This window comes from Anopheles gambiae, chromosome 2, assembly GCF_943734735.2.
Source record: "Anopheles gambiae chromosome 2, idAnoGambNW_F1_1, whole genome shotgun sequence".
NCBI classification, from domain to species: domain Eukaryota; kingdom Metazoa; phylum Arthropoda; class Insecta; order Diptera; family Culicidae; genus Anopheles; species Anopheles gambiae.
The window spans coordinates 84,912,359-84,927,776 of NC_064601.1; the positions used below are offsets into that span (position 1 = coordinate 84,912,359).

At 44.7% G+C, this 15,418-nt stretch overlaps 1 protein-coding gene and 1 pseudogene across 6 annotated transcripts in view; one reads left to right on the plus strand and one right to left on the minus strand.

The window, feature by feature from the left end:
- Positions 1-917: 917 nt before the first annotated feature.
- Positions 918-15,418, plus strand: part of LOC1276165 (obscurin) — a 67,290-nt gene continuing 52,789 nt past the window's right edge. For 4 of the 6 annotated variants that reach the window (XM_061652170.1, XM_061652167.1, XM_061652171.1 and 1 more), the window contains exons 1-3: positions 919-1,009; positions 8,729-9,233; positions 11,280-11,551. In XM_061652170.1, coding sequence (XP_061508154.1) covers positions 9,191-9,233; positions 11,280-11,551 — 315 coding nt within the window. In that variant the 5' untranslated portion in view covers positions 919-1,009; positions 8,729-9,190. Of the gene's footprint in view, positions 1,010-8,728; positions 9,234-11,279; positions 11,552-15,418 lie in introns of all 6 variants that reach the window. The other 2 variants (XM_061652168.1, XM_061652169.1) reach the window with 2 other exon arrangements.
- On the minus strand, positions 3,145-5,675 carry LOC1276162 (small ribosomal subunit protein eS10; annotated as a pseudogene).

Genomic DNA, 15,418 nt, shown 5'->3' on the forward strand with positions numbered 1-15,418 from the left:
TGATGACACCGGTTGGAACCGGGCAGCGAAGGAAAACAAACTAAATGCCGGAACGCGTTGAGCGCGAACATCGCTAGAAAAACGAACGCCACTATAAAAACTCATGCACCTTCACGAACGATCAACAAGTGTGCGCACGGTGGTGGTGGCGGACCGGTTGGTAATTAAAAATACACAACCACCTTAACCTGCAGCCGAACGAAAACTAACGCTAGTACACATTGGCATCGGCGGCATACACGTGGTTCTCTCTCCGTGGTTGGGTGGTTGTTTGAGTGTGTGTGTTTATAGTTTTAGTTTCGGGGAAAACAGGAAAAAACGCGTTTAGCTGTTCCTCTCAGACAACCACATAAACACGATTGTGGGATAAAATGCGAACGAGCATTAAAACCTAGTGGAGACGCCAGGTCTTTCACTCAACAATATCAAAATAAGAATCGAAAGAAGAGTAAGCAGTACGCATTCCGCCTTAAACACCCCACCCGTTTGGCAAGATCTTAGTCCACCACCATCCTCCCCTACCACACACACACACACACACACACACACACACACACACACACACACTGCAGCAGTGTGTCCCGCTCATAGTGTGTAATTAACGAATTAAAATGTGTTAATTAACGAATAAAAAAGAAAGATCGTTCGTCGATCGAACTTGAAGCCAATCGAAAGCAGGACAATCCTATCGTGATCGCGCTCAGCGCAGCCTCGGTGTGTGTGTGTGTGTACGGGTGTGTTTTGGTCGAGGGTGGCCGGCATTATAGCGTGAATGTAGCGCAGAAACAAATGGCATTCCCTCACACAAACAAACCCGCTCCCCGGCGGAGAACACGTTCGGCCAACAGTGCCCGAATGTGAGACGAGCGCGAGAAAAACGATCGCGAAACGGCACGGCACCCGAAAACACCGAAACCGAGATCTGCAACGATCGAGCGGGAATTGAGCCAAAGGCAAACCCCTGCTCAGTGCGGACAGTTCAGTTTCAGTCGAGCTTTCGAGCAGAAAAGTGAGTTCACAGTTAAGGGTAGCAGCCGAGTGCTGTGCGTGCAGTGTGTGCAGAGGGTGGTGCAAAAGGGAACAAAGAGGGTTGAGATTTGGTGGCTGATGACAAAGTGTTACGTACACCGTCGCTTTCCCAGTGCCATTACACAGTGTTGTGTAGTTTAAGTGTTGCAGATGTTATAAAGTGGGGATATTATAACATGCTCTACTGAAGTTCGACATTCGGAAGTGATTTTTTTGGTGAAAATTGTTGGAAAAATGTGACAAAAATTGAGGAATTGTGTAGTTGCACTGAGAATGATCATGATTCGTACTCGAAAAGTAGACAACAATGATGAGAGAAAGTTGAACAAATCGAATCAAAAAACAAATTCAACAGAAAAGAAGCAGTTTAAATTGAATTTAAATCCAGCAGCTAGGTGATGTACTGAGTAAAGTTCGTGTAAAATACGTATAAAAACACCATTGTATTCTGAATTTGCCTCATACTCATCGCGTACCACAAGTGTGTCACTGGTTTTGCGGCCGGAAATGGAGAAAATTGACGTCAGAAAAAAATCAATTTTAATTGAGCCCCATTTTTCTGCAACTGATTGAGTAATCGACACTCCGTCCGCAGTTGCGATCCGTTACATAAGTGTGGGGGGGGGGATGAATAGTGCAGCTGCAAAAAAAAAAGAGAAGTGATCACATAATGCAATCGATCGGTTCTCGATCGCGAAAATACGAAAATTCGAAACAAAAAAGAAAAAAAAAGTCGATCCTTCCCTCCGAACGAAAGTCGATCGTGCGGCACCACACAATGATCGGTCCCGCTGCATGCGTGTGTTGAGACGTTGGACATGAATGTCAACTGTCTCTCGTGTGGGTGCGTAAACCGAAGGATCGATGCACTTACTCGATGCATTCGAAGTAGGTTGGTGCCAAAACAAAATAATCGAATCAAGGCCCAGCCCCGCCAGAGTGCCTCTGCTCGGGTGCGTTTGTGCCTGGTTGTAGTGTGTATGTTTGCGTTTACCCTCCTCTCGTCGGTTAGATCGGCATCGGGTATGCAGCCGAAGCGAGAAAAAGGAAGCAGCAACAGGTTCCGATTGCCAATTGTTCGTGCAGCGTGCGGGTCCCTTTTTCACGCCACACGCACACACAGTGTGTCACGGTGCGGTGATCGTTGTGTTTCAAAAACCGATACAGATGAGAGCAGTTCGTCGTTCCGGGGAGCTCGTGAAATTGTTCATTGTGCTAAAGGTGTCCGTGAGCGTGTGTGTGTGAGTGTGTATGTTTGCGTCTATTGTCTGTTGCAAAAACAAAAATCAAACCGAGCGACCCCCTGGTTCAATCTCTCTTGTCGAAGGAAAGTTCGTGAACTTACACCGTGTGCGCGACGACCACATACATCGCGCGAAACGCATCAACCGCCATTTGTGCGCCCATCCGGAACGCTGTAGCAGCGGTGGCGGTGTTGGTGGTGGTGGTTTTATTTTCGATTACCTCTCCGATTCGGCCGGTTACCGCTGCGGCTGAGAGGAGGAAAACGAGCAACATAGCTTGATCCATCTGGTGCTTGTGCCACGGCGCACCAAAATCCCACCAGGGAAAAGCAGCTGTTTTTGTGTGTGGCGCCGGAATCGTACACGCCGTCGGTACGCGTGAGTGAGCGCAGTGATTAACCGGGCGGTCGCACGAAACGGACGGAGGGGAGGTGGGTTTGTTTGGGGCCATGCGGGCCACCAGCTCCACTTCTAAGCGGTAATCTACCCGGATGTACAAAACCCGGATTGAGTTCGGTGAAAATGAACCAGATCGAAGGTATCGAGTGGCAATGCGATTGAGACAAGCAAGAAGAAACAGTTCGGACGCTGCAAATCGGGGGGTTTTGGCAGGACATTTGATACGTTTCCTGTGTATGGCTCTTCTTAGCCCGTTGGGGATATAAGCTATGCTTATCCTAAAATTAAACAAAACCAATACTTAAATGAAATTTGCTACCTTAAATGAATAGAATGCTGTTAATATTTCAGAATTAGCAATTACTTTCCTTGAATTATTCCGGTTCCGGTTAAAATTTATGATAATTATAATTCCAATTAGGAATACAAGGAATTTTCATTTCCAATAAGGAATATAATGAATTTTCAAAGAAGAATTGAAATAATGAATTATGTATCTCTTCTATCATGGTACGACTTTAAAACAATAATTTACCTATGTGAATCCCATTTCGATTTACATCTTCCGAGTCGAATTGAACAGTGGATGTAAGCCTACACAAGCAACAATCTTTTTGGGACAAACATTTTTGAACTCAAGGAACCGTTGGTCTATCCACCAAACTAACTCTAGCGCATCAGATCCACCCAATCTCAGTAGAAAAAAAAAACGAATCGAAGCATTGACTACCTTTCCCGCAACCAGAGCAAAAACCCCTTCGTGACATGACGACCGGCACATACATCGATTGTCGTGCGTACCACCTTCTTCGTCCCTCTATTTTTTTTTTTTTTTTTTTTTTTGCGCGCAGGCACTACCGATCTCCGAGTAAACAGGCAGCCTCGGATCAGCCCGCACACACTAACTTTTGCTACACTCGCCCATTTGCCAACAATTTATAGAATCTAGAACATGGTATTTTAATTTAAACCGAAATTTGCCTTGCGCACACTACTGCGCTCCTTTGGCGACAATGTCGCGATCGCACTCGTGGCGAGGACGACAACGGGTTGCGACGGCAGCGCGTTAGATGGGTGAAAGGGAAATGGTGGCAGACAGTGGTTTTGTATTTTGAGGGTGTACACGACGCTTTGTGTGCTCGCTCAGTACATCCACCACCGACGGACTCTAAGGACAGCGTTTCGTCGCGCAACGCGCAGAGTCGACATCGCGCTGCCAGACGAACAAGTGAGAGCCAGGCAACGCACAAAACGGGGAAAAGAGAAGAAAATACTAAGCTCCTAGCAAAATAGGAAGTCAACTCACACGTTCAGGTGGTCGTGGGCCGATGTTTGATTGCCGGCCTGCGATAGCGTTATTTATAATTAGCGCTAAAAACCGGCTGGCGCGTTGGTGCACAGACATCACTACCACCACCAGGAGGCTCATCATAGGGGTTGAAGATGTTCGTAATGTTATCTTGCCGCCCGTGTATACGCTTGTCCCACTCAAATTTATTGCTCAGAGCATTGCTACAAAGAGAAGACATTAGATCAGGCCAGTATCGCTGCAGGTGGCATCATTGGGCGCCATAAGACGCTGATAAGCGATGTAGTGAACGTATACATTTGAGATGTAGCGAAACGTGGCGTGTTTCATATTTCATTCGTCTGTTATGGGACCATTCCCAGTAATATCCTAGAGATCAGTTTACAGCGCCATTTTGGCACCAGTTTCTTAGCCCAACCATGTTTCCACTTACTTGCACCGCACTTGTACGCCAACACACACGCTCAACCGGTTTCAGTTTTGGCGACATCCGATAATCTTTACTTGATGGGTGAAGATTAGTTACCCTTCACATGCATTGGCAGCGGACTGGTTCGTTGAGCTGCTTGTTTTGAAGGTTAGAATGTCGATAAATCTTCACCAGTCGACCGTTGATGCATTCCATTCAAAACTCGAACATCTTTTTGAGGTTATGTTGTGAAATCCTAGAGCGCCTTGCTTTTATTTCTTCTTCGGAAGTGCACCTGCGATGCAGTTGTTTCGAAGAATTTCACATGCAATATGAGCGTTCCACAAGACGACATTCCCGTCCTAATCGTACTGGTTGCCACGACCGAATCCTCCGCGGAACTGCAACTCCCCGGTACCGGATCCAACGTAACGATTCGCCACGCTTGTCCACGTAACGATTCGGTTGCCGGCGGTACATCTCACGCCCTTCGGATTCCCGCCGCTGTACGAAGCCTTCTTGGCGCACTGCCTTGCAGTTGGTGCTGTCCCGTACAGCCCGCTCACGCCGGATCAGTGTCGCAGGGACCACCTCGGGAGGAAAGTGCAGACAGTCGCGCAGATAGATAATGCCCTCGTTGGTCAGCGTCCAGTAGTAAGACGAACTTTTGACGAGTAAGACGAGTGTTCCAGACGAACTTTTCCTTGGCGTAATTGCGTGAGATGAGCGACTTCAGCGTCACTATGACCTGCAGGTTCGGGATCGTTTTCAGCTCGCAGTGCATCGACGGGCGATGGTCCTTGCGGGCCACCAGCACTCCGTCCTTGTACAGGGCCGTGTAGATCGCATTGCGGTTTGCCTTCGGAATGAACATTTTTTGGTGTGATTAAACAGCCAACACAAATTACAGAACTAACAGAAACAGAGGCGCAAAACGTTTTCTGGTAAAGATTGAAACTGGAATGATTCTCACAAAATGCGAGAGTGTGTCATTTGCACCGTGTTGTCAGATTGATTTTTTGAAAGTTGACAGAAATGTCAAATGAACGAGCTTCGATGCGTTTGGCAACACTGTCGTCAGAGTGGACGAATAAAAACATTGTGCATTTTTGTGACCGTCTCTTTACTCTGCTGCTCTGGCTCTTGTGGAAAGTGCTTTCTTCCATTTGTTTGAAAATGTGTTAATCTTCATGCATATGTAGTTATCATAAGAAAATGTTTCTTTACACTGTTCAACAACAAACTGAAACCTTGGTCGCCCTCGGTGTCCGGATCCATTTCATCATGGTGGTAAGGTTATCAACCTCATTGCCGGTTCAAAACGAATCATATTCGTAATTATTTACATCCAATATCCAATTTTCTTTTTAGAGAGCTAAAACCGTACTATGATACTGTTCTAGTGAGTCAACATACTTTGATACAGTAGTTGCTGACCCGCGAAAAGGAATGTGTCACCATCGCACCGTCGAATTTTAAGATTTAATTTACTACACCCTCCACTCACCCGATTGATACTCGCTCGAAATGGCGATATAAATTTTGCCACGAGCCGCATGTGATCTTGAAAAATATTAATACCTGTCCACCAACGCCCTCCCAAGGTGTAAATGTGTGTGTGCGTCTGTGTCCATGTGCGCGGAACGAAAACAGTTTATTAGTTCAACCAACTTTACCTAGTGCCGGTTGAGCAAATGCAAAAATGAGCACATTTTTACGGTCGCGCGGCCCGTGTCTGCCCGTTCCATCCCCGATTGGCGGGCGGAATTAGTTTATTTACGATCCGTTTCAGAGCGGGAACGGTTGTTGGTTTTCGGCCAAAGATTACGTGGCCTGGTGGAATGTTGGAATATTCCTCCATCACCAACCGTGTATGTGGGCGTGTATGCGAAGCAGGAATATGTTTAGATCATCCTTCGCGGTACGGCAGTGTTTTGATGGTGGCGGACCTTTTTTTCCTCTTCCTAGAGTGTAATCCATTTCCTCTAGACGCCGGGTGCAACACAGCAACCAGGTGCGAAATCCACCGTGTCTAGCTCACCTGTCGCCTGCGAGACTTGGCGTGGCGGAAAGCAAAAGCGGAAATGGCGCAAACTTTGCAACCTGCTTGTCACTCAAAAAACAACCTGCCAATTCGTGCCGCTGCTGTGTGTGTGTGTGTCTGACCCGGATTGCGTTGAGGTTGGTCTTGGCAAATATTGGGTCCGATTGACAGTGACGAAGAGAGGAGGCTACTATTCCGCGGCTTCACCTTGTGCCGGATTGGTACGCGATGGTCATTACAACCGAACACGCAATCCGCGTGATTGCGCAATTGCGTAATTGAATTGCGTGTCCTAGCAAGTCTCTCCCTCTTTTCTTTACTTATCGTCAAACGAACCGAAATGCAACGACATAGTGTTGGGGATTGTGATGAAATAGAGAACTAAATTTAAATCGTTCAAGCCCCAAGTGCGTGTATAGGCGCCCTCCTCATCCCCCTCCACAACCCCTTCCAACGTTTTGGTTTCATTGTCGGAGGTTTCGGTTGTAGATCATTGGCCGCGTTTGCGTTTGATCGTGTGTTTTTGTAACGCCCGTCTTTCATTCGGATCAGTTGGCACCGGTTGCGGAATGTCGCACACATCTTTCACTAATTGATATTGACTGCTTCGGGGTAATTGGAGGGGGCTTAGGACACGCTGTGTCGTTCGAGTGATCTTGTGATGGACTCGTTTAATGGCTGTTGTTGATTTTATACTGCATTTTGCATGTCATTTCCCGGCCATCATTCAGCTATAGGGAATCACACACAGCTGCGTGTATTCTGGTACGATCAGCTGGCAATATCTTGTGCTATCCCTCGTCGTAGAACGATTCCTATTTTCCAATAATGAATAGTAATCCCTAGGCAGTGTCTCTGCGTCCGCTTAAAAGCATCGTAACTTAGTTTCCTAAGGATGTATTCAGATTTGTAGAAATTGTCGTTACTACACCGTGATCAATAAGTTAGGATACAAATTCAACGCAGTATATTGGGTTGACTGATACATGTTTTTGTATGTTCTATTCCTGAGTGTTCCTTCACTCATTCCAAGGGTATATCCCTTCATTTTTTCTGGTTTCTTTAGGATCATTTAGTTTGGATAACATGTACCAAACAATGTAACCAAAGAATTCTAACGGATACAAATCAGGAGAGCTAGGATGCCAATCTGTTTTCGTCCGAAATTTATTAAATTCTCTACACCATGTCTGACCAATGTTGACAGGGTGTGCGGGTGCACCTTCCTATTGAAATACATAATGATCCTTTCCATAGAGTTTCTGCTAGTTTGTGGCGACAATTTTCACCTAAAGTTCAGTTTTAAAATGCTTGGTGTTGATTTATACTCCTTTTTCGATGAAAACCAATAGGAATTTACCGGAATTTACAAATTGTCCCCCAAACATCGCGCCGTGACAAGATCATCTTGCTTCTTTCCAGCCTGTTTTTGGTTCAATGATCTGAGAAGTCCATGAACTTTACGGTTCTTTAAGGCCTTAAGTCCAAGATTTTTTGGTACAATATTATGAGCCGATCAGTAGGACTTTTTCAGGTGTGACGGCATTTTCTCGTAAAGACCGTTACGTCGAATTCGTTCCCTAACATCTTAATATTTTCTACGTCCGTACCGATCTTGGACGATCAGATCGTTCTCTGTCTTCTAAAGGTGGTATCTGATGGTAGCTATTGATCGTTTTATTAACGATTCAATTAAATATTAAGAGTTTAGAGGCTTCTGAATACAGCACCAGGGGGCTCACCCTTTTTCAATATTTCACGACAATTTCCCTTAATTGTTTCATTGCGTTTTAGAATAAACCTATAACTCATCTTGGAATGTAACTTATCAAATCTGACCTGAGTGTATGAATACATGCAAAAAATGTCATTGAAATTTTCACAATCAATATTAATAGCATGTTGTGAAATAAACGCAACAATTTGTATTCAAAATTCTTGATCACGGTGTATTTATTAATATAAGATTAGTAAAGCTTCGTCAACATTGACGAATAATTAGTCAACGCATTGCATTCCATTAATCATGCGTACTGACAAATAAAATGTTTGATTACTTATTCGAGACTTACTCAAGTTCTAAATAAGTCTTTAACTATGAGAAAAAAAGGTATGAATACCTACTATACAAGTAAGGCTTATAGCGTAGCGAAATTATCAATTTATTGCGTTTTATTTGAACTTTCTAAGTTATTAAATTGGTTATTCAATTTGTTCTTATGATACTTTACGCTCCTCGGTAAAACTTAGACTAAGTGTTTAAAAAAAAACAAATTTTCTTCGTTTTCATATAGTTTTTCCCCCAGTATCAGGCGAAACAGATAAGCAAAAAACCTCCCCGATTGTCCATTTCGATTGAATACTCACGTGTGCGATTGTGTGTGTGTGTGTGGCTTTCTTTTCTTGCTCGAGTGCAGTGTCTGGTAGTGCATACGTAAAGTGTTGTGAGTATATTTCACCCGACCGTGCACTGAAAGTTTGCTGGGAGCAAGTTCCCAGCCCTTCCCCTTCCGGTTAGTGTTAGTGAGTGAATCTACCTTCCCCTCTTCCCTGAACCAACCACCGAGCACGAACGACCCATCGCAAGTGATAAGAGCAAAGGTTTTCCCTTCTTCTCCCTCCCCTTTCCACCTGACCGGCTTTAGGCCGGTTGTACTCCTCGCTCTCTTTCTCTTTCTCTCCCTTCGTCCGTTCCCTTGTTGTGCGCCCTAGTAGCTTCTAGGGGGGTGGTCAGCCTGTAGGACCGCCGCATCAGCATGACGCTGAAAGACGAAATCCTGACCGCCGATGTCAAACCCGGTAACGTGTTGTGCCGTTTCTCTACGTTGTGTCTCAATGTTGTGTTGTGTCTACCACCGGCATTCGTTGGCTAAAACAAATTCTCACTACATCCGTTTGTGTATTTTATCTGTGTGCGTGTGTGTGTTCGTGTGTCGGGCAGAGTTACTTTCACACCACCCACACGCGTTTTCGTTTTCCTCTTCTCCACTAAGGTAACGATCGCTGACAGGTAACACAGTATGTTCACACCTCTTCACACGAACTGCAAGGACAAAAGAGAAATGCCTTTCGGTTGACAAGGTCATGCCAGGGGTGCTGCATCACCCGTCCATCATGCACGGGTGTGTGTGTGTGTGTGCGTGTGTGTGTTTGTTGATTTTGTCGACAGACCTTTCCGAACCGCGCGACGAACCTTTTTGTGCGGCTCATCGAAAATTTGGTTGACAGCAGGTCCAATCGGTTGGTTGCACCGCGCACCACCAGCACGTTCGATCGTTGGAGGAAGCCATCACCGCAACGCGTGACGCGTGTGTTAAACGGTGTTTAAATATGTGACAAATTTATCTACCCTTACGTTGCGCCACATTAATTTTGGGTGCAGTTTTTTTTCGTTCTATTCTTGTTTTGGTTCTCTTTTGAGGTACCTTTTTATGAGGATCGTATTACCGTAGCCACGGTGTAACCAGCAGTAGCATGATGCAGCGAACGTGTCAATTAGATGCACGCTGATTAAACTGCGCTTGCAACAGAGCGTGAGGACTGCTGCTGTACTGTTGTGCTGCAAACGAGACGCGCAAAGGAGGAGGGGGTAGCAAATGAATGCGAGCCACTCCTTGTAATTAAAGCCGATGGCCGTGATTTATGGCTTTTTTATTAGCACATTCGTGCGCTACTTTAGCGGTGCAGTGCAAAACATGACGGTCCTCGAGCGCGGACGGGGCCAGCTCGTTGCGATCTGTTAACATGCGAAAATGGTGCCCTAATTCTCGAACGATGTTGGGATGCTGGGTTGCAAAACATTTGGCGCGTAAATCAGACGCTCCATTTGATGTTTTTTTTATTTTATTTTTTTTCATTTCACTCATGTTTGTAGATTGAGAAGAAACATGTTTTGGTAAACATATTACGGTTCAAAAATGAGTGATGCAAATTAATACTGAATGCAGTTTTGAACGCGTGAACAATGATCATTTCATATAACACATTTGAATATGATCACGTTTAACAAAATTAAATTGATTACCGTTGCAAGTAAATAACTAGGCGTCTCCACCGTTTTCCCTTTTTATTTTGTTTACGAATTTTTAAAATTCATTTCCATTTAAAATTAATCTTTTTTTTTTACTTTTACGGTACATAATAAACACTCCTACATTTTGTTGTTAACACTTTCTCACACAATCCAAACCCGTCTGCTTAACCGTCGTTTGCGTGCTGCTGTTTACCAGGCTGAGGATCGTTAAACTTTACGATCCATAACCGATCCTGGCTCGTTGTGTACCGTTTTGTGTGTCCACACAAACATCTGTTCGTGCTGTCCCGACTAAGGTTCACTCTGTGTGCCAGACGTTAAGGAAGTAACTCAAAACCATCAATTCCCGCGTCCGGTTAACACCTTCGCGTTTGAGTGTTTCAAGTGTTTCTGTTTTATGTGTTGTGAAAAAGTAAAGTAAAGGACGAAAAAAGACTATATACAGTGGCGATTCAGTGTTTCCCAGTAAAACGGTAAAACAAACTGACATATACCATGTGTTTGTTGGTGGTGGATGACGTAAACGTTGCCACTAAATCCTCGCCGACAAACTAATTGGTTGTATTAGCAAAGCGTTCCTTTCGAATGAAATGTCGCGTGATCGTAAATAATTTCGAAACATAATTAAGACATTTACCCACGCAAAAACTCTCACCATCCCGTGTTTTCTCGTGTATCGTTTATCTGTTTATGTTAATGAACGATTTGTTAACCGTTTTGGGGTTGGGTGTATTGTGTGCTGAATGCGTTCGCAATTTAATTTACATTCCTTTTGTGCTTTCTCCGCGGCTGCCTGCCCGTCGTGCCAGCAGACTTCGGCGTGTCCTATAGCAAGGAAGACATCCTTCTGCCGTCGAAACGCCAGCAAAGCGCACCTCAGGCGCCCCCAGCGGAACCGACAGCAACACAGCCCTCCCAGCGTACCCGGGAGCCCGAATGTGTTGCGGCCCATCGCCCTGAGTCACAGCGACTGGCGACGAGGCCGATCTATCACTACCGTCCATGCAACACGACGTCCTCCGGGCTGCGCTACTCCAACGATCCCAACGAACCCGACGACGATAACCCTAGCGAGGGATTTAAGGTAGGTGTAGGTCGCTGTTTTTTTTTTTAATTAAATCTTTCATACCTATTTTAATTTGGACCGATACCAAGGGCAGGGTGAATGTTTTTTTTCTCCCCCGTGGAAAAATACATTTCTCTTACAAATTCGATACACTGGCGAAGGTTCCCCGTCGCGGCGACAGCACCGACGGCAGAGACCTTTCAAGACCTTTGGCGGCGCCAAACATGAGCCGCACACAAGCTCGTAATTAAACAATTTTCACATTCTTTTCTCACACTTCCGCTGATGGGGCCGCTTGCTTGTTTGCTTGCGCCCCTTTGCCTTGCTGGCTCCGTGCTGGCAGTGTGCCGGCAGTTTGCGGCAGAGTGTATTGATGAAGATGGGTGTTTTTAAAAATAAATTATGTTTCGCTACTTCGTGGGAAAAACCACGGGCGTGTGTGTTGTGAAAAGGCAAATATGTGTAGTAAACATGTGAAGAAGAAAATAAAAAGAAAAAATTAAACTCATGTCACTAGAAAAAAAAACCAGCTTGCGCTACAGCAAAGCAAGTTTGTGCGCAAGTGGTTTTTCGAAAGAAGTGTAGTGCGCCCTCTGGCGGCAACTTGTTGGGTGCGTATGCTTTCGAAGTTCAAGCCGCCACTAGCGACATCTGCAAGCAAATTATATAATTTAATTTTTAAAATGAAACGTTTAAACTATTTCTTTAAAAAATTGAGGCAATTCAAATGAAATTGTTTATATTCTTTCTTTTCCTTATTTTGTTGAATAAAAACTCTTAAATACTCTACTCGTCGTACATATACACTACATATACACTAAACGCGCTTAAATGGGTGCTACGGGCCCTTTAATCCGATCGTATGTTGAGCCAAAAGAACGGGAAAGAATGGCGTGCGGGAAATATTAAATCATTCATGCCTAGTCACGTTTTATGTGCATCGCTTAGGAATGGGTCGTGTCGTGAAACAGTTTAGTCACGATGAGCCGCACACAAGTAGCACGGTTTTATATCGCCTGTGCGCGCCTTCCCATGGGGGGTGTCAGAATAAGTTCAACTGCATCCGCCTACTTTGAAGATCGACGGGCGATTAAGATGTCCGTTTGTACGTTCGCTGAAAATATGACACCTTTGAGGGTGAAAATGACACAGGTGCAGCTTGTTAAATAATCCTTGCATTAGACGAATTCGCCAGACTCATGTACAATAATTTACGACGAAACATGATTTGCAGATCATTACTTGTAACTATTTTAGAACAACTATTTTAAACCATAATTTTATAGCTTCAAGATGTTCTATTTCTTCGATCCGTCACATATCTTTCTATTTGGATTCCATCCCATCCATAATTCTGTTCACAGTCATCGTTTTTAAACCTTATAAATCATAAACAACAAGCCGCCGTCCGCTTTTGGCTGTGTGTTTGATTAATATTAGCTTGTCCCTTGTCGGGCCGGGCACAACATTTGTCACTCGAACACACAACCGACCGATTAAATAAGTAACAACGAGTTCCTCGGACACACGATGCCGCTGACTCACGATGCCGAGACGATGGAGGCGCATGGTTGTTGGTTGGTAGAAATTGTTTCTTTATTCGACAAAGCAAAAAATAAAGGACGCTGTCGCTTCATGCAAAACTTAAGCGCATCCCTACTGTGTGTGTGCTTTTTTGTCGCGTTTCATTCAAATATTTCACTACATTCTTTAGCGGTAGATTGACCGCCAAAAACGATGCAAAGATGATGAGGCACATCCGCCCGCATGGGAAGAGAAAGATGTTTGCTTTTTGCTTCACTTTTTAGGTTGGCTTGGACAGAGTTGATTCACTGCCAGCCATAGCCGGCTGGCAGTAGATCATCGCTTCTTTTATCTTGAGGGAGTGTGAGTGAAGGAAAAATTAGGGAATAGACAGGAGGAAAAGCCCATCGGCCCTGCATGATGCATGCCAGATGTGTGCAACCTGACACGATTCGGACGTGCAGGCGGGCAACTCAGCCCTGCCAAAAGGTTGGTGTTGATGCTATGTTTTGTTGCGCTGCAGCGAAGGATCACTCGACCGTATCATTGTGCCGAGAGCATACATCGGGTTTGGCTTGTATGCGGGCATGGCGATGTTTGTTTGCTTTTTTTTCCTCGGACAATATGCAACAACAGGAAGTTCAAACCGTTGCAAGGTTGCATATTTTGAGCAAAAGAGAGAACTATAATGATGCATAAAATGCTCCATTCTTTGTGCCGGTATTCAACGTCTATTTATTGCACTAAAAAGCTCCTAAATCACACGCTGTAAAATGAAATCATCTCCTTCTGTTGTGTCTTGATTATTCAGGTCGATGTTTCCTTTATTGAGCCGTTTTTCTTTTAACTTTATTTAACTTGTATTTTTTAATCTCTCTGTGAGTGTTTGTTTGCGTGTGTTTTTGGTTTATTTGGCACTTGCCATGGAATATTCTTCATCAAGCGCGTTTTACACTAACGGAAAGACGTAGAAAAATTAAACCTGACACTGCACTGAGCCGCTGCGAAACGCCGAACCGTATTCTCAACGCACACGAAACGGGAGGAGAAAAAGTTAAACAAAATCATAAACCGTCAGGAACGCTCTCAGATATTCTGCACTGCTTCCGCCATTGCACTTAATCCACCACCCATCGCATCTGTCAGTCGGCTTTGCCGGACAGCTCGCCCCGCTGCATTGATGCGCTCCATCAGCGCTTCAGGACGCAGTTGCACACACACACACACACACACGCCGCCTGCATCGGGGCATTAATTTAGCCGGCTGTCAGTTCCGGGAGGTGGCAAGTGTCGGCTTAGCCACTGTGTTGGATCGTGAGTGGGTTAAAAACAAAAAACGGCGTCAGATAAATGGCAAACTGTCAAATAGCATCCATCACGTCCACGTCGTTTGTGAGTTCCGGTCGGGATGGGCTTCCGTTTTTTTTAACATATTTTTATCCAACTGACCTTTGCCTTGCGGGAGGCGGGAAAACCTTGATCGAGTTCATGATCGTTTGCTGCACTCGGACGGACGCTCCGTTTCGTAAATCAATCAACGCAAATCGTAACCCAATATAGCGGCATTCACTTAAAACGGCACGTGGATAAGAAAGCGGCAAAACGAACCCCGCCAAGTTCAGCTTGAAATCGAAACCGGAACCAACCAAGATCATTTATCATCTGCCTCGTGTTATGGTCCATTTAGTGCCGAGAGGTTTTTTTTTTTTGTTTGCCAAGACGTTCTCTCGCTGCTTGCAACGATGGCACCGTTGCCTCGACAGTCGAAACCACAACGTCACCGAACCAATTTGGCATATTTTTTCGATGGAACGCTAAACTAACGGCCCTTCCGATTCGGTGGGAGATCGTACGGGATCGCCCCATCAATGATCATTAATCACCGACAGCAGCGGCTAACGATTATGATGGTGTGCTGGCGCTTCACTCCCGTACCGGTCGTCAGCAGGATGCCGGCGATCGCTCCTGTCGGCACTGTACTGAATTGGCTGCAATGGGGTTTTGAATTTTTACTCCAGTTGCAAAGGTGACAGATTTATTGTTCCATAATCCATTTGATTGCTTCGGTTGGTTAGGTTTTTTGTTTTGTTTTGGCACATCGTTATAATAAATTTAAAGATCAGTAGCACATAAATCGTATACCTTATCTCAACTCCTACAATGTAAAAGAAGTTAATAACGTAATTTATGATCAATTTCTTGTTGGGGTGTTATTACAAATTGTGAGTCATGTAATTGGAGCAAGTATAAATAATGCCACGAGCTTGTAACCAAGTAAATTTTGACTCGGTACAAGTTGGAGGATCACTTCAGAGCAGAATAGGAATATAAAATTGACCTATTTTATGGAATATATTTCTT